Source organism: Harpegnathos saltator, unplaced genomic scaffold, assembly GCF_003227715.2.
Source record: "Harpegnathos saltator strain DR-91 unplaced genomic scaffold, Hsal_v8.6 scaffold31, whole genome shotgun sequence".
NCBI lineage: Eukaryota > Metazoa > Arthropoda > Insecta > Hymenoptera > Formicidae > Harpegnathos > Harpegnathos saltator.
In genome coordinates this window covers 824,360-849,169 of record NW_020230106.1, presented here as the reverse complement: position 1 = coordinate 849,169, position 24,810 = coordinate 824,360, and the positions used below count along the sequence as shown (strand labels likewise).

Below are 24,810 nucleotides of genomic sequence, written 5' to 3'. Positions count from 1 at the left end.
TTACGTAATAAACGTAATAAACGAATGAAAAATTGTCTGATTGCGCAATATCATCTGAAAATAGAAACAAATGTAAATAGTAATATGCTTTGCGAATTGTGAAATCCCAGTATCGTTTACAGTTCATTCTTATTATTACTTATGAATACTATTGGGTTGGCAACCAAGTGATTGCGGATTTTAAATAAGAATGAAAATTCAAAATTTTAAATTTGCTTTTTAAAATTTTTTTCAATGCATGTATGCGATACATTGAGCTTCTCTGCAATATCACGTGTTGTGCTATGACGATCTGAATCGATAATGGCCTTGATGTGGGTCTCATCGACTTCAACCGGACGGCCAGATCGTTGAGCATTTTTCAATGGAAAATCACCAGAACGAAATCTGGCAAACCAATTTTGACACTGCCTTTCTTTCTTCAGCTTCATTCCCATATACGGCACATAACTTCTTGTGTGCTTGCGATGCGTTCTTGCCTTTTCGGAAATAATACAACAAAATATGTCTGAAGTGCACGTCTTGCTCTTCCATTTTTAAATTGGGATAAAAACAAAACTAAAGAACTAATCGACATAATTTTTGTACTAAATGATCGGGTAGAAGTCCAAACAATAAGAAAAAAATATAGGTTAGGTACTTTGAACACGTTAACGAAACAAAAGAAAGTGTAAAATCCATCTGTCGACAAAATCCGCAATCATTTAGTTGCCAACCCGCAATCATTTAGTTGTCAAATAGAATATTCACTGACTAGATACACGCGAGTGAGGCGCGCGCGCGAGTCGGCCCTGAAACGCTACGTAGATAAGAGCACTTATTCGTTAACTTTAACACGTTCTTCACGCAAAAACTACTTGCGTGCGAACGCAATTTTGCCGAAGGAAAAAGTTGTTTGCTTCAGCATAAAATATCATGTCCTGTACTTCTGAATGCGGGAATTTCGGATCACCCTGTATATCCTGTACGTTACTCTTACACGTGTTATCCTTAGCGAGCAAATTCGTGCGAAATAAACGGCACGGCAAGGTGATGTGTGTGGGTTTTTCGCGGTTTTTACGTCGCCGGCAACGGCCACGGGTCGAGGGGAAGGAGTCTCGCGAGCCGCGATCGATGGTGATAATGATATGTTTGCAATGATGAAATTTGATACTGTGATTACACCGCGCGCGCGCACGCGAGGATCCTCCTTCCCTCGAATCCTCTTCTTCCCGTGGATCACGGCGACGCGGCTGCAACCCGCCGTTTATTTCAATAAGGGCGTACGGTTACACGCGAAACGCTCGAGCGGACGTTTGACGTAATAATCATCGGCGCTCGTGGCGCATTGTTGTCTCGCTTAACGTCCACGCGATTCTTTTTGCCCGGCGCGACTACGAGGTGTCGCGCGGAGACGACGACGACGACGACGACGACGACGAGGAGGACGAGCGGGAACGACGGCGAAAACGAACACTTGAAACGTCGGCCGGACACACACACACGGGATTGACTCAAAGGGGGGGGGGGGATAGACGATCGGTGTGCGGAGTCGCGAGAGAGGAGGTCCTTTTTCGTCCTGCTCGTTGTATGCTCAAACCGGTTCCTCAAGATCGTGTAACATCTTTAAACCCGGTAATCCCACGGCAATTTAGCAGGAACAGATGTGTCACCGTTTCCCTGACGCCGCTCCGAACAATGTGGACGAGATCACTCTTTACCCCGCGTTGCACCCCCTTCTTTCTTCCTTAACTTCATCGCGATGTTGCGTATTCTTTAGTCGCGATAACGACACGCGATGAAATGCGACAATGCTGATCGCAATTCGCGGGCGGAGAGTCGCGCGTCGGAAAGAATGTTCGTGTTTTCGTTTCTCGCGCGCGCGCGCGTGCGCGACAAATCGTCTTATCGCGAATTAATATACTTGGTCGTTGCTCCGTCGTTTTCGACATATTAATCGACGGGACAGGATCCGCGCACCCGGCGGACCGCCGCGTCCTGCCAGTGTTATTGCGCGGCAGCCTACAAACCGAATTTTTAAATATGTCACCGCGGCGAAATTAAAAGGCACCGGCGGCCGGCAGTTTCGCGGAGCAAAAGCGCTAACGCAATTTTCGATGTACGTCGCGAAAATCTCATTAGCGGCAAAAATTCAATCTAACACGCTCGCCAAACACTCCTGCTGCTTGCGCGCGTCCTGTATATTTACTACAGTCAAAATATCGCGTCTACCAATTTCGCGGAGCAAAGCAAGCGATAATGCGATTTTCAATGTGCGCCGGCGTAACCTCGTTACCAGCAGGCAGAAATTTAATCTAATATTTTCATTAAACTACTTATGTACGGTGTATCTGCGCGTCTGTATTGTTTTGTATGTCGACGATAATTATAATGCTTACGTAAAATTCGCCGATTTTACGAGGCGCGACCGTCGGCGAATGAAGCGCGATAAACCGCGGCGCATCGCGTGCGTCGTTGTCGTCATTGTCGTCGTCATCATCGCAAAAGTTTCATTGGAACTCGCGGCTCGTTCGTTGTTGTTCGCGTTAAATTGCCATCTTTTTCTTCCCCGCACATAAATAACACGACTGCGTAGCGTAGATATCGTTAAGCGCCGGGGCGACAAGGGGGAGGGAGACAAGTAAGTTCCGACAAGAATCGGATCGTACGGCATCTATTAATGGAGACATCACTTATGCGTAGCGCTATGTAATTGACACTTCGGATTATTCAGCGTATTTGTCATTCGCACGCGCGCCTGTTCATCAATCACGAGGAGAAGAACGCGACCGGCAAGGAATTCCATTGCAACTTCTCTCTCTCTCTCTCTTTCGCGCGCGCGCGCGCGTGGAGAGGTGAGAGTGTCGGGTCGCGAGCTCGCGGTCGCTTCATCTTCTTTATCGCTCGGTGTGTTAATTATCAACTTATTTGACGGCTCGCCTTTTGGACTCTCGGCGGCGCGCGCGCGAGAGAGGGCTCGCAAGCCGCTAATTGATAGTCTTCTAATCGTCGGCGGGTCAGAGACCGAGTCGGCACAAAACAGCGTTCGTCGAGTCGACCGTGAGGTTGACATTTTTACCCGTTCGTCGCGATGCATCCTGCGCGCGCGCGCGCTGCCTTATCGAGTCGCGCGTAAATCAAGCGACGAGGCGGTTGTTTATATCTCGCGGTGATTCCACGCGGAGGTTGAGTGCGTTTGTATCGTTTTTTCCCCCGTTGCACTGTCACTGAATGGTCGTTCGCGTATCACGATATATTTGTAGGTAGGTAAGAATAGAGGGGCGTCTGCGTAAAGGAGCGCAGTTGTTTCGTGCACAATACGAGTTCATGTACAATGTATAATTGTGTAAGGTCAGCGACACAGCCTCTTTGCAACATCCCTGCTTTCCTCAACGAGTGATTTCACAGCTCATCCGTGTCCAGTGGGAGAGCTTTTCAATAATCCTCGGACAAGATAAATTTTCCTATCGGTTACCAGATATGAGCCAGAGGCTCGTCGAGGCAAAAGTGTTGCAGATGCGATGTCAGTCGCCGCGCTCCAGACAACGGCACCAGCGTCAAAGTTCGCGACGCGTTCTCGAGATCGGTCTGAGATTTCTAAGGCGGCCTGCGAACGCGCTGCACCGCGTGGCCTGCGTATCCTGCGCGAATGACGAAATGTATACGCGAGTGCCTTCTTTCAGTCTTCTAATGGCGTTTCACCCGCTACCCGTGTTGATTTCGACACAGACAGGTATGACGAAAGTTTCTTTGCGCCGGCGCGGCTGTTCGCGCGCTATGCCGAATAATATCCAATCGCGCTTCGCCGATTACCCGCGCGATTGTGTTCCTTGCGTAGCGCCTTGTGCTTCCACGTATCATCGTTCGCGCTACTTTCCGCGATTCGTTTCGCACAATGGGTCGCGCTCGACGGTTTTCCGCGATATTAGAGCGACGAAGATGGCGCCGGAGGAGGAGGGGGGGGGTTGGCCGTTGTGCGCGCGTTATTCGGCATCGTGTTGGCCGTTAAATGAGAGGAAATCTCATTAAGTGAGGAGAGTCGCGAAAAGCCGCGCGCGCGCGCGCGCGCTTTACTTGACTTATACCTCGCTAAACGAGGAAAGTCGCGGATCCCGACGCACCGTGAAGAACCATTTCTCAAATTGCCTTCGAACGGGAGACGCGCGCGCTCCTCTTTCCGCTCTTTTATATCTGCGGCTCTCGGAAACTTACAAAAGTGGAACGTTTATTGACGTAGTGTCAATAACTGCAGCGCGCAGCATCGTCGACGAGCGTACGTCGTATATCTTGTATCGTTTTCACCGTTGTCGCGTTATCGCGTCCACTTTGTCCGCTATTTTGCGACCGAGCGTGCATAATTAATCGTGAAACGATATGTTAATGGCCGTTCGGACGAGAGCAGAAATCTGACCGTAGAATTCGCGAAGCGCGAACGAGGAAAATTCTCCGCCGCGGCGGACGATCTTTCTCTCTTTCTCTCCGCGCGATCACAGCGAGCTCCGCTGCCCGCGCGATTTCGTCACGGAGTGAGAGAGAGAGAGAGAGAGAGAAAGAGAGAGAGAGAGAGAGAGAGAGAGAGAGAGAGAGAGAGAGAGAGAGACTCACCACCGCTCACTTTTCCAGCAATGGCCAGCATGCCCGAGTTCGAAATGAACCCGGCGCGGCTCGCGATTATTGCTCTTTTATGGCCGGTGAAACAGCGAGGCGGCGGTTTTCTCCGTTCGATCGGCCGACCGCTCTTCGTCCTTTCCCACGACACGTCCGTCTGTCAATCCGTCAGTCAAGCCGATCGGTAGCTGCGGGGAACCTAATCGCGCGACGGGGACCGTACGGACCGCGAACGACCGACCGACCGACCGACCGACCGACCGACCGACCTCTCTGCCGAGGGTTTATTGGCTGCAGTAGGATTGCGGCGACCAGGCCAACCATCGGGGGCCGCCGCGAGGTGCCAAGAAAATATGCCTGGGGAAGAATCGTCTGTTCCTTCCTCCTCCTCCTCCTCCTGCTCCTGTTCCTCCACCACCTCCACCGCTTCACATCCTCCATCCTCGTTCTTCTCCTCCTTTTCCTTCTCTTTCTCGTCGATTCTCCGCGTGGGAGGGGAAGCGACAGCCCGGTGCCGGGTCCAGGTGAATTACCCGGGGTCCGGGTAGAAAAAACGACGAATATCGCCGATAAAACGCCGTCACGGGCAGCGATAAATTGCTGGCGCGGCGGCACGATTACTGCTGCGCCAGCGACGGAAAGTCCTTGCGAGAGAGTGTAAGGTAGTTCATGCTCGGTCGTCGCTGCTGCCGCTGCTGCGGCGGCGACGGCGACGGCGGCGGTGGCGATGGCCAGAGCTGAGTCGGCTGTTATTCCGGAGCTGGACCGGCGAACGAATTTCTGCGTGTAATTAAGAGGAGCGAGACCACGCGCGCGATTCCCTCGCGCCGTTATCGCGCCACGATCCGCGACATTTTATTTATCGCGCGCTCGTCCCCCTCTCTCGGGTTGTCGTCCGAGGTATCGGGGGATGCTTTGGGAATTGCTGTAACGCGCTCGTCGAGTCGTGATTACGTTTGTTCTCAAACGCCGGTGATTGTGCGGTAATGACGATGACGATGTTTCTTATATATTTTATACGCGAGATTTCATCTGTCGTGAACAACTATGGATAAGAAATATCTATAGGATGATGTGTAATTATACAAAGAGATCGTAAAGGAAGAGAATTCGCCGTTAAATCGACACGTTAATTATATTGATCCATTAATCTCGATTCGGTCGTTTAATGTTTGCTTATCGTATATTCTCCGCCTGTGCAATTGAGTAGGTTTTATAATTAATACGTCGCTTATTGTAATTAAGAATAGAGATTAAATGCAGGCGGGACATCGAGGTAATTGGACATTAAACAATTCCGAACAATCGTCTCGTAATAACGCTCGTAACATTGGAGCCTTTGGAGCCACAGAAGTTCTCATCAAGTCTTTCTTCAATCACTTGCGCTGACAATCCATCCATAGAATCTCCGCAGTAGACAACAACGGCGCTCCCAAGTATTTTTATTAAGATTTTGCACAAACTTCCTTCGTTATTACTCTCGGAAGCGTTATTACGAAGCATCTTTTTAACAATCCAGCTTTCTCGTAATATTGCGAGTTTCTTACGAGATATCGAGATGGATGGTTTTATACGAGGAGACATCTCCGCATGCGACCATCTTTGCACCGAGTACACAAGTGTGGAGTCTCGCACTTGATGACGCCAAAGATTTCCTACGATCTCTATTTTCGTATTGAAGTGTAGTATCGCTCCGTATTGCATTGTGTGTACCGCGTGTTACAATCGTCGCGTACACGTGTCATGACAAGAGCACACGTGACCAGCGTAGGCACGTGCGGCACAAAATACCGAGAAGAATGGCGTTTGTTTCACGTTTCTACGTCGACTTTTCACGGAGATACGAATGCGCAAAGTCCGAAGTTTTCCTACCGCGCGCGGTCCTTTGCCGGCGGCGGCGGCGGCGGCGGCGGCGGCGGCGGCGGCGGCGACGGCGGCGACGGCGGCGGCGCGCGCACTACATTGTAGTACGTTCACGCGCGGCGGACTTGACACCTCTCCCTTCGCGAGCGGCGGCGACGCGCTCGACGAAAAGGAGCGGCGCGCAACATTGTCCGCGGGCCTCCTCGGTCCCTGTCAAAGGATTCGCCACTCGTCGATAACTCCGCTCAGAAAAGTCGTAGCGACGTGGGGCAAATTGCATTCGAAAGCTGAGACCGTCCCGCTTCCGATGACCGGTCGGTCGTTTCTCTTTCTCCCTCTCTTATCAATTAATGTTGCGGGCTATCGGAAAATCGATCGGCTTGCCTTCCCCAAGCGCGGGAAGATGAATTCCGCGATTTCGACTTTGATTCTCGAGCGAAGCGATTCGGAAGCAACTCTGACCAATCACCACGCTGCGGAGAGTGTAATTCTCCCTCGTGGAATATGAGTGAATACGAGTAATTTAATGTTTATAAACTGCTCCGGTGTACGGCTTGCGTTTAAAAATATCGTTTTCGAGGTTTACAAACCGCGTCACGTGAAGGAGGGGGGGGGGTTGCTATTGTAATAAAAAATTAATTCCAGCGCTGGGTTACAGATTCCTCGCATCAACTGCCATAAATCGTTGCCAAGCGTTGTGTCTGTTGTACCGTCTAGCTGTCCTATACGGCTATTTGATGAGAATACATATAATTCATACACGTGCGCCGATATATCTACGTTATCATCCCCGCTATTACGACAGATACGTGTACGTGTGTGTATCCGCGCACATGTGGACGAGCGAGGGAAAGAGAGAGGGACAGAGACGGAGATATCCTCTCTTGAATAACCGCAACAGTGACGACGCGATTTCAGATTTGGCAGAACCGTCTCTCTTCGATCAATACGAAAGGTTCGTTAATAGCGAATGCGTCGCGCCGTCCTTCGACGGTTAGAACGCTTATATTTGTGCGCTAAAGCTCACGATACGATAATATCCTCGAACGAGCTCGTCCGAGCCTTTTGCCATTATTATCCTTATGACATGCAGATTGCGCATCACACGCGTTGCCTCACTTTAAAGCGCATTATACGCGCTCGTTTGCGCGAGTGCCTCGTAGCGTTGCGCGCAAAATGTCGCGCTTCTTTCCCCTGATTGACTCAACGTTCTATCCGCGACATACAATCAGATTTTTCATTCCCCCTTCAAAAAGACAAAATTATATTATCGATCCAGTAGTTAGCGGAACGCTATTCTCCTCGGTCTGTGTTGTCAATGGCGACGAAAATGCCTCGAATGATTCTTTTAGATTCTAAAGCAAAGATAGAGGCTATACCGGCCGGCGCTGGCGACGCCTCGCCTTAAACAAAGTTTTTGTTCTTAAAAATTGGAAAGTTAAGTTCCTTCCCAGTTGCGCTTGAGTTCTTTAAAATTGACTGCGAAAGAATCGGATTCAAGAGAGTAAAATTTTATCAATCCTGGATTAAGACGCAAACTGCCATCTTCTTCGCGCAGCTATCTTACCCCAAACGCTGCGCTTTGGCCGGCAACTCGCGGCCGAGGGCCGTCCGAGCACGGGCGAGGGAAACCGAGAGAGAAACATCTTTCCTTTTTTTCTTCCGACGCAAACCTTGCGGACGACATCTCGCTGAAGTTACGAGCGGAGGCGCAAATAAACAAACGCGAACTTTGATTAGTTACCTCCTTAGTCTCCGATTAATTTCGAGGCGAGTCCCGCCTCAACGTACATATATATATATATATATATATATATATACACACATATATATATATACATACATATATACATATCCCACTCCGCTCGCTCAAAAGCCTGGTAATCGTCGAAGCGGTGCGCACGGTCGCGAAATATCGTCGCTAGGACATTATTACGCGGAACAATTCGCGCTCATCAATGGAGACCGACGCGCACGCGGTCGTCGTTGCCGGTAACCTGCCGTTGAACTTGCGAACAACACGCGGAACACGCCGCGCGCTGGATAATGCCCCGAGCACGAGAGAGAGAGAGAGAGAGAGCGAATTCAAAATATCTCCGTTCACACACAGTGCGTTTACGCGCTTCGCGCGTTTCATTCTTCCCTCTTCTCTCACTTTCCTCTCCCCTTCTCTCTCTCTCTCTCTCTCTCTCTCTCTCTGTCTGTCTGTCTTTCTCTGTTCAATAAAGTAGTATATCCCACATAGACTAACCCTCGGTGTGCACGCGTACACTCTCATACGTGCGCATACTCGTACAACACGGGGCTCTCGGCACACTCGTTGTGTCTCTACGTGCGAACTTCCCTATATGTGTGTAGCCGCGCTATATATAGACTTCGGAAGAGGGGTTGGGGGATAGCATGACTCTCTGGCATTGATCGTACTGCCACCCCATGAGCAACCCCTAATAACACCCTCCTGCTGCCCCCCTCCAGCCACCTCCCGTCCCCCTACTCGCTGTTTCTCTTACTCTCTCCCCTCTCGCGCGCGCAGCGTACTTCTCGTCCCTCGGCGCCGCGCCACCCCCTCGCTCCAACTGCGCCCTTTGCTAACCCAATCTGAGACCCCTGCAAGCGACGGCTCTCAACCGATGGCGGTTCCGCGCGGCCGGTGTCGAACCGCGCCGCGCCGGCCAGCTGGCCGGTCAGCTGATTCCCAACGGCGCGGCGCGGTGCGGCGCGTCGGGACGCCCATTAGCCACGCGAACTAAACTAAAGCCATTAACTCCCGCGGCTTAATAACGGGCGAAGCCACCCACGGCGACCTGTTTGCAAATCCCGCGGACTCCGACGGGATATCGGCCACGTCGGCCACCGCCACCGCCACCGCCACCGCCGGCGTCGCTTCCGGCACGAGCACGTGGAGCGCGTCTTACGTGCTTAACTGCAGAGAAATTGCACGCGGCTAACCGTTTCGAGCACGCCGCGGCGGTTGGTGGTGTGGTCGATATAAGTGGCCAAGTAGCCAAGTGGGAAGAGAACTCGGATGAGAACGAAAAAGCGGCGGCGGCGGCGGCGGCGGCGGCGGCGCACGAGGAGCGAGTTACTCCGTGTTGCTTCGCTGACGATTACTCGCGACGGTCATTACGAATTTCAAGTGACGCGTGCTGCGCTCTCGCAGCTATGTATCGGGGCGTGCGCCCGCCTCGATGAGAGAGAATGTGTTGTTACTCCGCGACTCGCAAACTCTGGGGAAAGAAAATAGCGATCCATCGTTGCGCGTCTTACAAGCCGATACGTCATTGCGTCGCGAGATGTAAACAGATTCCTGGGAAGCCGGAAGCACGTCTAAACTTTCGGGAGAAAGGTCGTGGATTTGTCGGATGTAACTCTACTCGTGTCGGTGTGTCGTAACCGAGTATCGACGGGAACGAATTGTCGCGCTGGATAACCGCAGCATCGCTGATCGATACTCGCGCCGATTGTTATTTTCGTAACTGACGATAAATTATGCCCGTCTCTATACGGGTCTTATCGTTCGGAAAAGATACGGAGATATTGTTTTAACGAAGGCGCGCGCGCGCGCGCGTGCGGAATCGACGTAACGCGAAATTTTGCTGCAACGAAAGTCGCGAATTCGTCGTATTTTTATCGAGTGTCATCCGGGCGGAAAACGCACGGAAAAGCCGGATGTCGCTCGCGCGTCTACCCGAATATTATTACGCTCGATCGGGCGCGACAGCTCCCTGAGAAGTCGATCAGAGAGTCGCCCGGTTAACGGCGATATCTTACGATACCCACGAGCCACGAATATTCGCGATGCGGTGCAGCGATATTAGATGCGTGGAAGCAGCGAGAAGAAATTCGTTTTGAGCCGGTCAGTCGGAGAAAACTTCGTTCTCTAATCAAGCTTGCGTGCGCAGAGTCCTTGGTCGTGAGTCGTGAGAGAAAGAGAGAGAGAGAGAGAGAGAGAGAGAGAGAGAGAGAGAGAGAGAGAGAGAGAGAGAGAGAGAGAGAGAGAGAGAGAGAGAGAGAGAGAGAGAACGTCTCGGACGATTTGTGCACGCCGTTCTTACACGAGAGAGACGAATTAATGTATATTTCGTAAGATGCATTTAAAGCACGGAAGCACGGAAAAAACTGCAAAGCGTAGAAATAATCGCGGGCCACATCTGGGAAAAAGTCGCGCGTGGAAAGGATTAATGAACCCGCCTCGGGAGTCTCGTTATTTTTAAGGACTCAGCCTTGAACAAAATTCCGAGCCGCGTGCCGGCTCGCGAGCGCGTGCGCGTGCAGGCCGCTAGTTTTTCATTCAGGCGGATTAGTTCCGTATCGGCGAAATGATCTGTCACGATTCTTCGGGTCTGGAGAAAGAGCGGGAGTGCGAAGAGGGCGGCGGAGAGGACGCAAAAATTTTGACAGCTCTCGCGATCGGGCCGTGGTGTGCCGTGCGACGAATTAATTAGTTTGATCGCGCATCTCGTCTTGAATGAAAAGCCGGCCGTTACATGCGCGCTCCGCCAGCAGGGGAGGAAGAGAGAGAGAGAGAGAGAGAGAGAGAGAGAGAGAGAGAGAGAGAGAGAGAGAGAGAGAGAGAGAGAGAGAGAGAGAGAGAGTGAGTTATTGCACGACTGCCGCTACGTGCCTCGCGTGAAATCACGTTATCAGGTTAAATTAGCGCGATTCAATTCCGTCTGCAGCGTCTTCGATTCGTCAAACGCCGCACGTCGTTTACCGCGTCATGGTCGCGATAAGTCGACGCAACGAGAGGTCGCGACCCTCCTCGAATTAATCCTCCGATATGTGTCCTTCGACTCGAGCCGACAATGACAACCACACACAATAACGACGACGGTGGCGGATGAAGCAGACGGCTGCTTGAGATGTATAAAGAGGAAATTTAATTATTTCTAAACGAATTGCTCGACATTACTTAATTTTTTATGACAAGACAACGAAAGCAATTCGTGTTAAGGAAAATAAATTATTGAAATATATATACGAGTGTATATATATATATATATATATACAGGGTGTCCCATTTTAATCCGGCCGGCTGAATAAAATTCGAGGATGATATTTTCCAGAAAAAAATGTCAGACAAATGTTGCTCAGTTCTAAGAGGGACATTCGATGCCATCAACAATTTTGACCTCGGGTGAAGGGTTCAAGGTCATTCAAGGTCAACTTTTTTTTCTTAAATGGGAACCCCTATTTTTCACATCGGCAATCGATTCTACGTAAAAAAAAAAATGAAACTTTTGTCTGAAGCATTTTTTTTATAACGCAAACTAATTTCACTTATTCAGCCTCCAAAATTGAAATTTTCAAACTTTCTGAATTTTTTACTCGAGAATGGTGGGGTTTGGGGGGAAATTGCAGAAGACAAAAAGTTCTTGGAATGCTGCAAGGAATTCACTCAAATTTTCGTATAGTTGATCGTGCACTTTTTTCCGCCAATGTTCTACCTGTCAGGAGGTACCTCGAAAAAAGTGATGTCGAATATATATATATATATATATATATATATATATATATATATTCGACATCAAAGTAATATGATCGATCTCGCGAGAAGCTTTTCGTCCGATACGTGCTTTCCCTTGTCTTAACGAGCGGAATAGTCGCTCACATACACATACTTTGTCGTGTCGAGCGGTCGCTCTTCTGATCGAGCGTTATATATCGTACAGGACGAAAGGCTCGCTCGTCCACGCTCGTCTCGTCACTCCCTGGTAAACCGTACACGACACTGGGTTACCCTTGCAACCCTTGAGTCCTCGACCCACCCCTGGTAAATTTGCCCCACACACACACACGCACACACACGCTCGCGCGCACGTGCGACGGTGACGCGTCGGCGAGGTCCCATGGCGTCGATTCTCCCGAGACGAGAAAGTCCAAGTTCTTTCTAGCGCGATCGATCTTGGGACGGCGTATTTTCTCGTGCGTGAAGAAAGAAAATCACGACGAACTTCCTCCCTCGCGTCTGCCGCGTTTGTTCGTAATTATTCCTTCTCCCACGATCTCACGTCGATCTTGTCGGTTTTTGTACGATCGATTATCGGTAATATCTTCTCTCGATCCGCGAACGAAATTTCAGACCAAGTCGCCAAGGACTTGGGGAGAGACTTGCCTCCCTAGACGGGATGAACGGGTTTTAACATTCGACGACAGTTATCCGTCTGTCCGTCAGCGCGCTCAGCCTTTGACGCATCCTCGCGATACGGAACTCGACCGAAATCTCTGCGTTCGGCCGAATTATCTTATCGATTGTGCTGAACACGAGGAGACTCGTCATAAGAACCGTCTTATCTCGTGAAGGCCGCTTCTCCCGACGAAACTCCGGGCTTCGGGTTCCGAACGTGCGTGTTCGGCAGCGCGCCGGAGCTCTGCGGCCCGGTTAAAATTGCATTCAGCAAATCACCGCATCGCGGCAGAAGGAACCGTCGTTCTTTCGTCACGCGATAAGCGTTACGGCACCGGATGTTTCAGCGACGATAACGCTGCTCACGCCGGCGATAACAACAATCTGCTGGAAAGATACAGACCGCGGAGAGCACTTTGTCGCGTGATATTCTACAGGATCGAAATATAAGCTCTAATTTGCTCCTTCGCGGCGTCAGTTGCGCCCGCCGTTGGTCTCTCACTCGTGCACGTGCGCGCACGCGAAGCTAACAATTCGCGTAATTATTATTCCGCATTATCGCGATATCTGTGTCTCCGTCTCTCTCTCTCTCTCTCTCTCTCTCCCCCCCCTCTCTCTCTTCCCTCTCTCTTTTCCTCCCGCACGCACGCACGCGCGCGCGCGCGTATAATATCGCAACCAAGCTCGTTATAATTAGCATAACGATTTTGCAACGCCGGCCAATACATGGAAGAAACAGCGACACATGTAACATCAAGGTCGGCGTCGCGAGTTCGGGGGTAAAGTCCACAACCTCGCGTGCCACATGAAGGTGGATCTCTTCTTGACCTTAGGCGAGAAAAACGGGCGATCCTACGAGCATCGTGCGTCTCGCTCTCGCCGGGATGCAACTTGCGAAGTTGCATTATTCCGCGGGCGAAACTTTCGCCGAACTCAACTCGACGTCGCGCGGAGTTTTCGCGAGCGCCGCTCGCTCGTCTTTCTCACCGTCTCTCTTGCCCCGTTCCTTCCCTGGCTCCTCGCGATATCGATCGTGATGTTTGAAGATATCTCTGATTACGCTACATTTGAGAAATTTGGACGCTCACGAGCGAAAGATATCCGCGAGGGAAGAATCGATTTCTCATTAGCGAAGTAATTTAGCGGTGGAATTAATTTAGCGCAATCATTATATTCCGACCGACTGGTCGAAGTGTCGGTCCTTTTCCGCCGCAACGTCGCGCTCGCGACGTGCAGCGATAAAGCTTTTCTTCCTCCGAAAACTCGATTGATCCCTCGTACTCGCTCTTCTTTCGTTTACCCGTCGTCGCCACGGAGCGACGTATTATGCGCGTCCTGTGATTCGTGCACCGCGCTAAACCGCCGCGGGACGAGAATATGCAACGTGCTAAACGTCGTATCGATCGCCGGTCGAACGGTCCTGAAATTCATTGGCGGAAGCGCGGGCGCGCTCAACTCTCTCTCTCTCTCTCTCTCTCTCTCTCTCTCTCTCTCTCTCTCTCTCTCTCTCTCTCTCTCTCTCTCTCTCCCCCCCTCTCCCTCTCTGTTACTGGGATATTCTGCGTTACTCTTGTTATTAATCACCACACGGCGCGTTCGCTTCTTAATGATCGCTCGTCCGGCCTCGGGGGCGCGAATACGCGCGCGGCACCGTGCCGGCTCAGGCATTTCGAGTACTAAATATTATCAATTCGACGTTAATTACCCACCGGTTAACCAACTGCCGTTGCGCGCTGCACGGCCCGCAACAGCCGAGAGGTCTGATCCTCGATGATTTGAGAGCCGCCGGCTGAAGCACCTAAACTTTACGTGAATATCATTTATTCATTACATGCAGCGTCGCGCGCGCGCGCACGCGCGTCCCTTCTCCCTCTCTCTCTCTCTCTCCCCCTCTCCCTCTCCCTCTCCCTCTCTCACTCTGAAGATTGATACGCAAGAGTATTAATATGCAGTGATATCACGTCGAAACAAACGCGGCGACGGATACTGTGGACTTTTGCCCGAGTCGACTTGCCGCAAGACCGAAATCACATCCTCGTGATTTGGCGGGTCGATCAGGATTCGGTTCGACGATTAATCGCTTTGCCAAACGGACTGCCGACGATCCGTATATGGTGCCTGCCGACGGATGCGTATTATCGGACAAACGTGCGTTCGAGTCGTACGGAAAGGAAAGACAGAAAAATAAATTTGCATTTACCAGGCGCTCTATTAGCTCGTCATTGTACAGGCTAATTCTTGAAAATTGGATCAGCCGTGTAATAACGCTCGATATCGCCGGTAATTGATTCGCGGCCAATATCAAAATATTGCCGTCCGGTTGATCGCCGGCAATCCAACTGACAGCGTAAATACGACGACCTTCGCGTCATTATTGGTTTTGGCGTAACGTTATTTCAACAAACAGCTGAGCGACCAAACTCCCGTCGTCGTCGTCGTTGTCGTTGTCGTCGTTGGAAAGGACGATCGCGTTCGCACACGCTATTAGAAGTCGGTTTTAAAAGTCTTCACGCTCGCGGTTAATTTCGCTCGCTCGCTCGGAGCAGCTAGGTCGAAACTTTATTAAAACGCGCCTGCCTACCTTGGAGCTCTCTCTCTCTCTCTCTCTCTCTCTCTCTCTCTCTCTCTCTCTCTCCCTCTCTCTCTCTCTCTCTCTCTCTCCCTCTCTCTCTCTCCCGGCGAGCGATCGCACTAAGTCAACGAGGGAGCGTCATACATATGTACGCGTGCGGACGCTCGAAAAATACTTCCACGGCGGTGATTTTTACGTCAGAATGGGGAAATGAACTCGAATATCCGGAAATGTCCGGGTTGATTGAATATTCGGGAATTTCGAGTGGCCCTCGAAGTGCCGGTAATTCGCATTATTTTGCAACGTAAATTGGAAATTTGATAACGGACACATTTGTGTGAGGAGAGTATACGTGAGGAATTATCGAGAGAATATTCATTGTTGAAAATAAGCATTGCTCGAAGCCGGGGTAAACTAAGCAATCGTGTTTCTTGACGGTGGAATGATACGATATTTTTCTTCGTGGAATATATTCGCGCTTCGAGACCGACCGCGGCCGGACACAGCGAGGATTTTATATACCGACATTCTATATGCCTGAATATTTGAGTTATACTTATGTTTGAGCGACTCTCGATGGCTCGAGTCGAGAAGCCCGTTTAGAAATTCATCCTAACAGCGCAATTATACGAGGATATCTACAATTCTAATTCAGACTGGTGATTTCGTAAGAAACGGAGATCGATGCCGAGCGGCAGCTCTCTTGGTCGATCGATCGATCGATCCCCCCGTGCGATCCTCTTCCGATTGGTTCTCTCTCCGCCGCGTCGTCTCGTATCTTTTACCGTCGCTGTGCGCCGCGACGATGTCTCGTTGTTAATGTAATCGGCTCTCTCATTCAATTAGAACGCTGCGACGACTGCTACGCGATTAATGCTATCGGGCATTTTCACGGGGCATGCTGTCGCGTGCGTCGCACAAGATCGCGCGAGATCCAAAGTTCAGTCTCGACGTGCCATTAATAGCCATAACGTTTTCATCGATAGCGCGCGACAAGGTATTAACGTAACAACGTGATACGTCACGAGAGAGAGAGAGAGAGAGAGAGAGGGAGAGAGAGCGAGAGAGAGAGAGAGACATTCGTCATTCGAATATTCTATAAATATCGATCGTGTTCAGTTTTTTCGACTCCGACAAAGAGTCTCCGGTGAGGATTAATGATTACGCGATAAAGGGTGGTCATAGAACAGCGCGTCGGGAGGCAATCCTTATTTCGGGACGTATTCTTGGCCGGCGTCTCGCATTTACGGCACAAGAAAGATGGTTTAATGGCATTTTAATTATGCGTCCCGCGGTAATGACGATCCCGGTGACTTATCCTCTCTCCCTGTTGCTCGCTTTTGGGAACTTTGCATTCGTTACGGCCAACATCCGCCGCGCGGATACGGAGATAATTGCGCCGAGAGATCATTTTCTCCGGCCGGCGAGACGTACGTACATTACGTCAGCGCGCCGCCGTAGACCAATCGTCGCGTACTTGCAGCATCGGAGATTCTCCGACTCGCGACTCCTCACCCAAGTCGATGAAGGGGAAAATTCACAATACAACAACAAGAAAATTCGACTTTGTCGACGATAAAATTGAACTTTCGATGCCGCAAGTTCGCTCGCATGTGAGTGAAATTAGATTAGCCAATATTATTTATATTATATAAGGTATGAACATATGTGTTATTTTCGTGTGTGCACAGCGTGAGCTTCGTGTTGCGCCGAGGTGAAATGAAAAGACGGATTCGGCGCGATCTCAACTCGTTCTTTGACGGACTCGAAGAAAAAGAGGCCCGATCGCTCGAACGAGAATTAAGTACAACTGTACTACTTGCTCGCGACACTGTGGGAATGCGGCAAAGCGGCTTTAGAGATCAGTAATCGTCGCGCCGAGCCCTTCGCCCGATAAGCGCGTATCTTTCGAACGCGCTCGCGCTCGCGCTCGCCTGGTGCGTGAAGAAGGATCGCGCGAGCGATCGCTCGGTGAAAGTCGTAAACTACATCTCGCGAATCTGTGCCACGTCCGAGCTCGTGCGGACTCGACCCGAGAGAGCCGGTAGTGCATGTCGGTGCCCCTCGGGGCACCTTACGAAAATTCGTGCAAAGTGACACGACGCGACGCGCGCGACCCGACCGACGTGGTGGATGGGTGTGTGTGTGTGTGCCGGTCGGAGGGCGGGGCGGGGCGGGACGGGACGGGGCGCGACGCGACGGGATGGATGTTGCATGTATGAAACACGCGGTGCACACGAGAGTAACACTGTGCACACACATATACACACACGCACACAGCACACCTAACATGACCGATCGGTCTGATCTGACAGATCGTTACCTGTCCCCAGGAGGCATACTCCGTACTTCAGCCAACCGGACTACAGGCTGTACGAGTTGAACAAGAGGTTGCAGCAGCGCACCGAGGTGAGTACACTTTCGAATTCATTTTCTGCCTACCGTGCCGCGTTGTTTGCCCTCTCGTATATGTACCGTATATTTGCGCGCATCGAACGCCGCGGTCGAGTGCGGTCGGCCGCGCGACACTTTTTACCATCCCCTGCGTTTGTCCCATCGCGGGTTGTCGCGTTGAGCGAGCGATGCGATGCGGTGCGATGCGATGCGATCGAGCCGCATCTCGCTTGTGAAGCGGGTGCCTCGCGCGTGATCTTATTTGCGAATTTTTCCCCGCGACAGAGCCTGTTGGGGTTCCCCTGGCGTTCCGTAAAAGTACGCCGCACGCTCGAGCTCTATCAGCGATAATAGAGCGGCGTGTCTATGAGCGTATCGTAAAGATGCATCGTGACTTCGCGAAATGAGTTCTCGTTATCAGCCGGATGAGATAATATATAAATAGTATGGCGCGCTGTGAAAGAATATTTAGAAACTCGCAGACATATCGGCGATCCGCCCGCGCAGAAGAGCACACGATTTGATCAGATTTTCGTGGCACTTTGGTCGCGCGGACAAGAGAGAAAATGGGACAGAGAGAGAGAGAGAAAGAGAGAGAGAGAGTGGCGGGAAAACACATTTCGTTCGAGAGGTATATTCCGCGAGATACGCGAGATAACCTCCCCCCTCCCCGGGTCGGGTTATCTTGCATAATTATTACAGGACGGTTTTACCAATTTTCCGATATCGCGTAAACAAGTGGGATATCTTTTTCCCGATGAAATCACAAAAATAAATATCCCTTTGAAACGCTCGAAAAAAAATAATATCCGCGGCGTCACATGCCGTGGTCAGCGCGACGAAATTTACGGTATGCTTAATCGAACGCGCTATTTATCGCAATTCGGAATGTCGTTATATTTTGATAAAGGTTATTGTGCGTCGTTTTGTTTAATTGCGTTCGCTAAATCGTCTCCCCCTTCTCCCCGATCGGTCTCTCACCGCCGGCGCCGCTGCTCTCCTCCAATTTTCGCTCGCGAAAAGACTCGCGCGATCGTAAAGTCAGCGTCAGAGGGAGAGGGTCTCCCCCGCGTTTCCGTCACTGATATCTATGTAAAAAAGCGCGTTTGGAGCTGAAGGTTCTGGAATCATGTTTATTAACATATTCTAATTTTTAACGGCAATGTTGCGCACCATTTCATCGCGGCCAAGGCGACTCGAATCTTGAAACGGCGGAAAGTATTTGAATAATACTTGATTAATATTTAATATATATTCACTGTGCGCACGAGTGGAAAATATTTTCCGTTTCTTCAATTTCGCGTCTCTCTCTCTCTCTCTCTCTCTCTTTGTCTCAATGTCTCAATCGACAGCGCCATGTCTCGCTAATCGGAGACAATAATTAGACTCGGCTGCTGCACGTTAAACCTTGTTTCCATAAATCGACGGACACGTCTCGGAATAGCGGACTCTCGCGGAGGACGTTTTTACGTCTTCCGCGGCTCTCTCGCGCGCTGCGACGCGCACGGAATGCGAAAAAAACGCGCGTGAATCGAAGCGACTACGGTGCTGCGCGGCTGTCCTGATTAGATTTTGTAATTCTCCCCCGCCGGCGAAAAGTGGAGCGGGAGTGAGCGACAAGCTATTTACGCGAAATGGAAATACTTCCGCGCGAAATGGGCCCGGACGCGGGAAGTCTTTTTCCTCCGAAGTCGTGCGCTCTCGGCTGCGCCACATTATGAAATTATCTGGCCCACATACACCGCCGGCAGATAAACCGGCTGCTTCTGAGAAAACCGCGATAATGGCGATAAGATACGATCCAGGGAATGCGTTATTATTATTATTATTATTATTGTTCACGCGTACACACATGTCGTCGCGTTCGTCGCACTCGATTTCAGTTTGCACCGTCGGAGTAAAATCGGTCCCGCGGACCCGCGAGCGAAAATGGCAGTTCCGTCGCGCCACGCGCGTTTCGCAGGCTCACGCTCGATTGTTGCGGGAAGTATTTATAAAGTCAAATTATAGTCGGCGACGTCTGTTCAATCGCGGCACGTTCGCGAGATATGGCGAATACAACAGCGGGTTTAGCAAACGGTAAGCCGCCCCGTGACATATTTACGATAAAATTGTTGTTGAGAGCAGAGAAGACATAACACACTCTCTGTGATAACTTTTGATCAAAAGATTGCAGTTTTTTATCTCTCTTTATTTGATTCTTCTATTCTTCCTTTTAGCCTAGGCTCCTCCTGCGTACGTTCGCCGCGGCATCCTTGACAAAACTGACGAATACAACGGAGGCGTTCACAAGTGGTTCTCAGTAGAAGCCGTTAGGCTCGAGTAGCTTTGTCGTTGCTATCTGCATGATTATTCATAAGACAGTCCGTAACTACTACGCGCGCAAACGTCTTGGAGATTATTCTCCCGACGACGACGACGACGACGACGACGACGACGACGACGATTACGACGACGCGCATGCGATTTACGGCGCAAGCCGGCAATCACCATTCCTTTTCGAAGCTTGATATTTCACGGGGGATAGCGGTCGATGTGTCATTAGGATGAAGCAACGTGAAAAAAAAAAAGAAGAAAGTACTCGGGGTTAATGCGTTCTAATGAGCCTCCGCTCCTAGTACAGGCGTTCATTAATCTTCGGAGCCGCGCGGATGGACAACCGGTCTTCTTCCCTGGGAGGTCTTCGATAAGCGACCCGTACAACGATTCGTACGAATAAGTTCCTCGGTTTCCGTCGTTAGCGACGCGCGCGGCAGCAACGAGAGAGAGAGAGAGAGAGAGAGAGAGAGAGAGAGAGAGAGAGAGAGAGAGAGAGAAAGAGAGTTGGAGTGGCGGCGAGCTGTCAACGCGCGATCGAGCTCCCGCTACACGTGTCAACGTGTAGGGGAAAACTTTCGCGTGTACTTACCCCTTGTCGCCCTTCGTTCCGCGAGTTTTGCGGAAACTTGAAAACTTTACGCGACGAGTCCCCGCATTTCCTTCATTCTCGCGTGCCTCGCGTGCCTTTTTTCTCCAAATTCCTAATCTCGTTATCGTGTGTATCATTATCATCACCACTGTTGTTATTGTTATTACCACGCACTAAAAGCACTAAAAGCCGCCGCATCGAGCGGCTTCCTATTTTCGAAGCTCCCGAACGCGCGTCGAGAATATTTCGAGTTGTGCGTTTCACGGTGCGGAAAAAAACATCGGAGCTTTTCTCTTCCATCTTGCAGGAGTACACGCATGCATACACACAGGCGCGCTCACACACACACACACACACACACACACACACACATGTTCCCGAGATAAAAGGATTTTTCGATATGATCCGACCGTTTTGGAAATATTCGCCGGTCGCACTGCTTGCAATCGCGAACGCATAAGTCACAGGCCGGTCCGGCCGCGCCTGAAAACCACCTACGAGGTCGCGTTTCGTAATGGAAAGGGACACATTTTTCCCTAACCGTGTTCGGGAATATACCCGTGCAACAATCATCTCGGTGAGAGAAAGAGAATGCGCGAGAAGGAGAAGAGGGAGAGAGAGAGAGAGAGAGAGAGAGAGAGAGAGAGAGAGAGAGAGAGAGAGAGAGAGAGAGAGAGAGAGAGAGAGAGAGAGAGAGAGAGAGAGGAGGGGAGGCAAAGAGCGCGCGCGAGAGGGGCTGCTATTCGGCTGAAATTCCGCTTTTCTCTCTTTGGTCATTCTCGCACGGCGGCACAGGGGACTGGGCGTGTGCGAATTATATTTCGCTGGTGCGAGCATATATGAAAGAGAGAGAGAGAGAGGGGGGGGGAGAGAGAGAGAGAGAGAGAGAGAGAGCCGGCGCGAACGTACATATCAATATATACGCATGTATACATGTGGACCGCATCGATCGTTGCGACGACGGGAGAAAGAAAAGGTCAGAATCGAACCGCGGCGTATTGCAATTGCTTTTACTTATGCATACTCGGCCTGTACATTCTGCGTTGCTGCTCGGAGATCCCACGATGACCCGAATTCGCGCCCGAGCCGTAGGCGATTTTTATTCCTTCTGTCTCTTTCCCCGACGCGCCGGTTTCTATTTCTTCTTTATTTCATCGCGCGCTCTCGGAGAATCGCGCGACGCGGACAGGAGGAGGCAGTCTTGCATTAATCACCATTAATCCTTCTCGCGACTTCACTTAACGCTTAACGCACAATCGATTTGCCCTGTATGAAGTTTGACATTTTTCCCCACATATGTACCGTTTTGTATGTATATATATATATATATATTTTTTTTTTTCTCTTTTCTTTTAACAGATATTTATCTTTCTCCGACGTTTTACTGATCTTGCTGCGAGAAACGGCGTTTAAACGTCGGAAACTCACGCGGTCAATGACGATTAAATGTCGGACGACTCGACAGATACATTCACGTGTGGCGTTTAACAAGCGGAACGAAATCGCGGCGCGTTCGTTCGCCCCCGTCGATGAATTAAAAAGCGAAATAAATTTCTTTGTCGGGAGAAAAATCCGCGAACGCCATCGAGATATTAGCGCGCGTGAATGTGGCGTCTCGGTGAAATTACGGTGTCGTACCGCGGCTAAAATGAGCGTACGTGCACACACGGTACGATGGAGTTAACACGTTCGCTTGTACACAGGGCGTTTATGTCGCCCTTTAACGTCAGCCAGGTTTCGATAAGCCGACCGGACGCACTCGGTGCGATGTGCGCAGAGCGGCGGTGTTTAGGTTTTATTTTACGAATCGTGCGCGCGCGCGCGCGCGCGCGCGCGGCAGCGGCGACTTCGAATGAAGAGCATAAAAAAGAAAAGAGAAAACGTTTTTACCCCTGGACGATGTAACCGAAGCGCGCCATTACCACACCGGGTATCGAGAGAGATTGCAAAGAGCCCGTGCAATCTCTTTGCTCGCGGCCGCTGGCGATACCGGACGTATTTGCAGTAAACGCAGTTGTTTTAATTAACCTGTAAGTCTGGTCGTGCCGCTGAACACGTCTGTCGGCAAAATTGCGGGGAAGACGTGTAATTCGCGCGCGGCTCGTTGACCTCGGAGCCGGTGCCGGCCTCGGAGGGTGCGCGAGAAGTGTCTTTCGGGCAGGAGCTTTCGTGGGGTTACCTTTCGCGGGAAACATTTATATTCTATAACGCATCGTGCCGTACCGTGTAATTGAGACGTATTCGCGTACTGAGGTCCAAAATTTTAACAAGTAGATCCCAGCCGGATGAGTTAATACGGCACTTTTCCAGAGTATACGAACGTTAAAGTCTTTCGGAGAAATTCTCTCTCGCGGGTTATAAAAGGGAGAAAAAGGAGGAGGGAGGCTTTGTCGTTCGATATAACACGGCGTGTCAAACGGGAAGAACGGCGCTTCGGCGGACTCCTCGGCAGATTATAGAGAACGGGAGGATAAAGGAAAAGAGAGGGACGTATCTCTCGCGGAAGTGTCGCGATCCTTCGTCGACGACTACGCGTCGTGTACGCGAGCGCGTCTCGTAAACCGGCGACGACGTGATCGTGTAATAACCGCATGGCTCACGTGGTGGCCATGCGTTAACCCTGTATACGTATCTCATACTGCCGCGTGACAGGTGCGTGCACGCGACAACGCGCGCTTTTAAACGCGTCCGCGTAAAGTCGAGCGGCTAACGAGACGTGGAACGCGAGGCAGCGATCCAAATTTCCGCGCCGCGCGCGACCCTGTCGAACCGCGCCGTGCTGTCGTGCTTTGGCACCGTTTCACACCGCCTCGCCCCTTCTTCTCCCTCGATTGCGCTCGGGGGTGCTCCAGCAACGGCGCGGAGTTGGACTCTTTTTCACTGATTCTGTGTACGATTGTTTTTTTTTCTTTTTTTTTTTTTTTTTCCCCGCGAGAAATCGTCCCGCGTCTCCATTTTCTCTCACTCGACCTTTCTCGACGCTCGACATCGATTGTCTCCTGCCGACTCAATCTCAAATTATACATACATTTGTACGAAAACGTGCGTTCGTTGGCCATTCACCGAAGAATGGATTTGCAGTTTTATCTGTTAATCCGACTAAAGCACTAGAGGAAGGCCTTCCGTAATATGTAGCTCTTGAAATCACAAACGATAAAATTAACTAAGATTTAATAATTAGAAAGTCGAAAGCACGTACGGATGTTCCGAGAATCTTGCAATTCTGAAATATTCATTCCCGATTTAGCGTCTTTATCTTATTACGCAACCATTTTATTTTCGCACGCGACCGAGTGCAATCCTGCGTGCTTCTCCGGCGCAACTCGCGCTTTTCATTTTACGCTATCATCTCGCAACATTCACCTTGCTGCTGCGCGCCTTTCCTCCCTTTTCTCCGCTTCCGTACCTTTCCTCTTTTTTTTTCTTTTTTTTTCCTCTTTTTTTTTCTTTATCTGTCCTGTATATTCATACATCATGTATAGTGTTCCGAGAGGGCTTACCGCCGTTGAAACACGAAATAAATTCCACTCTAGTCCGCTCGCTCTCTCTCTCTCTCTCTTCGCTCTATCGTTCAGCCTCTTTCCTCGCCGCCTCGTGTTTTTCGCTCACCCCCAATCTCCGCGCACGTGGACACACGCGCACGCATGCACGCGCGCCCACGCACACGTCCACGCGCGACCGTTCGCGAAGTTTAGCAAACGACATAGCGTGTCCCATGGTCATAAATCATCTTTCCTCGTGCTATCGTCGCATCTCGAGCGTTGTCAGCATGCGTGTGCAGGGTTCGCCGCCGTTTCTTCCGCTACTTCCGTCAGGTCCGTGCTAACGTCGTCGCAACGCCCCGCATAGACGTCTTCGTGTATTTGAAACAATATTTAAACGGTAGCAATCTCTCTCTCTCTCTCTCTCTCTCTCATATTGATCGATCTTTGGTGAATACTCGAATGGTCGATAGAGAGGACAGTCGATATTTGCCGAGTTACGTTGAGTAAATTTCGTCATCTACTCCTCGTCTGTACTGAATATTGCTGTACATGGCATACGTATCGCTTATTATCAATTACTATTAGAAATAACAGAATAAATGCTTTATTTTGCTATTATTGGATCTCGAGTGATGACGAGTGAGCTAAGAATCGTCCTGTTGGCCAATTAAAATTAAACCTCGGAATAATGAATCCGCGAACATCGCGAATAATGTCGCGCGCGGCATGTGTACCCGCGAGAGATTTTTGCAAATATCACGAATAATTTATCTGTCAGCATAGCGAACACGCAGCGCGGTACGTATAATCGTCTTTTCAGCGACGCGCGCGGCGGTTGATCGCCGAAATCGGGTCAGCGATTAAACGTGCACGG

The 24,810-nt window shown here is 50.5% G+C and overlaps 1 protein-coding gene across 7 annotated transcripts in view; it reads left to right on the top strand.

Moving 5' to 3' along the window:
- The window catches only part of Chi (LIM domain-binding protein 2 Chi), a 167,478-nt gene that overhangs the window by 122,432 nt on the left and 20,236 nt on the right, over positions 1–24,810 (top strand). For 5 of the 7 annotated variants that reach the window (XM_025299981.1, XM_025299979.1, XM_025299977.1 and 2 more), the window contains one exon: positions 17,465–17,558. In XM_025299981.1, coding sequence (XP_025155766.1) covers positions 17,465–17,558 — 94 coding nt within the window. The remainder of the gene's footprint in view (positions 1–17,464; positions 17,559–24,810) is intronic. The other 2 variants (XM_025299982.1, XM_025299980.1) reach the window with 1 other exon arrangement.